At 60.4% G+C, this 2048-nt stretch overlaps 1 protein-coding gene across 2 annotated transcripts in view; it reads left to right on the forward strand.

Moving 5' to 3' along the window:
• Nucleotides 1–2048, forward strand: part of PITX2 (paired like homeodomain 2) — a 10074-nt gene that overhangs the window by 6173 nt on the left and 1853 nt on the right. The window contains exons 1-2 of one of the 2 annotated variants that reach the window (XM_010709999.2): nt 7–257; nt 1253–1458. In XM_010709999.2, the coding sequence (XP_010708301.1) occupies nt 26–257; nt 1253–1458 (438 nt within the window). In that variant the 5' untranslated portion in view covers nt 7–25. Of the gene's footprint in view, nt 1–6; nt 258–1252; nt 1459–2048 lie in introns of those variants that run through there. The other variant, XM_010710000.3, reaches the window with a different exon arrangement.

A 2048-nucleotide genomic window follows, 5' to 3' on the forward strand; every position in this document is an offset into this window, starting at 1 on the left:
CGTCGGCTTCGGCGTCCTCTCGCCGATGAGTTGCATGAAGGACCCGTTAAGCCTGGAGCGCCTGGGAGCCGGGAATAATAAGCTGTGCTCTTCCTCACCTTCCTCCTCCTCCTCCTCGTCCTCCTGCCATCACCAGCAGCCCGCGCTGGCCATGGCGACGGCGCTGGCGCCGGGGCAGGCTCGCTCCTCCCTGGAGGCCGCCAAGCACCGGCTGGAGGTGCACACTATTTCCGACACCTCCAGCCCCGAAGCCGCAGGTAAGAGGCGGCGAGCGGCGCGGGTCCCCGGCCTGCAGCGCCTCGGTCCTGGCTCGGGGCGGGTGGTGACGGCTGCGGGAGAACAGTGTAAGGGGAGCGGACGAGAGATCGGGTATTGAGGGCGAGTGAAGGGGGAGCGAATGGGTGAATAACGTGGAGTGTGATGTGAGTACAGATGGGCGAGTGTTGGGACACGGAGGGCGGAATATATTGATACGAAAGGGTGAGTAATGTGGATACATGACGGGCGAATATATGGCGAATAATGTGGATACAGATGGCCGAATGATACGGGTACAGAGGGCAGGTAAAATGGGTACAGGCTTACAAATACATGTCGAATCATGTGGGTGCAGATGGGTGAATGAAATGGATACGGAGGACGAATGACATGGATACAGTGGGCAGGTAATATAGGAACAGAAAGGAGGTAACGTGGATACAAATAGGCGACCGTATGATGAGCAACATAGATACAGATAGGCGAGTGATGTGGACGTGTATAGGCGAATAATACGGGCAGACGGGCGAATGGTACGGATAAAAAGATACATAAATAACATGGATGTAGACGGGCGGATAAAACTGTTACGGAACGCGAATAATATGGAGGCAGGAGGGTGAATAACACGGATAGAAAGAGACGAGTAATACAGACAGAGGGCGAGCGGTGACGGACAGCAACGGGCGAGCGCGGGTAGAGACGGGCGGGCAGCGCTGGTAGGGACGGGCCGCATTCGGCTGTCCTCCGGCCGGTAACGCGTAGCGCGCACGCGGAGAGCGGAACGCCGCCGGCGTCGGGAACGCACTCGGACGGGAGAACGCAACTCTCGTAGCCGGAGGCGGAAAACCCGCAGAGGAGCGCGGAGCCGGCGGGGGCCGGGCGCGGGTTAATGATTAGCGGCGCGGGGGCAGTCCGCGGGGAACGGGGCGAGGCTTGGGAGGCTGAGGTGCCCCTGTTTTCCGCCCCGCTGTTTTCTCTTCCCCCCTCGCAGAGAAAGAGAAGAGCCAGCAGGGCAAGAGTGAGGATGCGGGGCCCGAGGACCCCTCCAAGAAGAAGCGGCAGCGGCGGCAGAGGACGCACTTCACCAGCCAGCAGCTGCAGGAGCTGGAGGCCACCTTCCAGCGGAACCGCTACCCCGACATGTCCACCCGCGAGGAGATCGCCGTCTGGACCAACCTCACCGAGGCCCGGGTTCGGGTGAGTCCGGGGGCGGAGCGGGGAGAGAGATCCGCGGCCTCTTTCGGTTTCGGGTCGGCGCGGAGAGCGGCGCTCGGCCCTCCGGCTCTGCTCTCGCTGGAGAGCGCGGCCCCCCGCGGAGCGTTCCGCCGTCGCGGTGCCGCTCCTTCTGACGGGAACCTACGGAAACCGCTGGCCAGGAGAGCGGCCGGGACCAGGCTGCGACCTGCGCGGCCTGTAACGAGAAAAAGATGTACAACACACGCGGGCCGTCGCCTCGCTCCCGACGTGCCCTTCCGCGCATTTTCTTTCGCTTCGCAATTCGCCGAGCGCCTCTCCGCCCTTTACCCTCTCTGAGATTTATGGGAGCCATCGGTGCGCCGCGGACTTCCCGAGGCTACATCCTGCGTTCGTGCAAACGCTGGGAAAATAATAATAATAATAATATATAATAATAAAATAAATTAAAAGATATACAGTGAGCTGAATCGAACCTCCCAGATTTTGGGGAAAACAAACAAACAAAACAACACCTAAACCTTCTCTTCTCTTGGAGAAGGCAGAAGGCGGGCAAGGCGGCGCGGCGCTGGTTGCCGTGTGTCGGTGTGCCC

This window comes from Meleagris gallopavo, chromosome 4, assembly GCF_000146605.3.
Source record: "Meleagris gallopavo isolate NT-WF06-2002-E0010 breed Aviagen turkey brand Nicholas breeding stock chromosome 4, Turkey_5.1, whole genome shotgun sequence".
NCBI classification, from domain to species: Eukaryota; Metazoa; Chordata; class Aves; order Galliformes; family Phasianidae; genus Meleagris; species Meleagris gallopavo.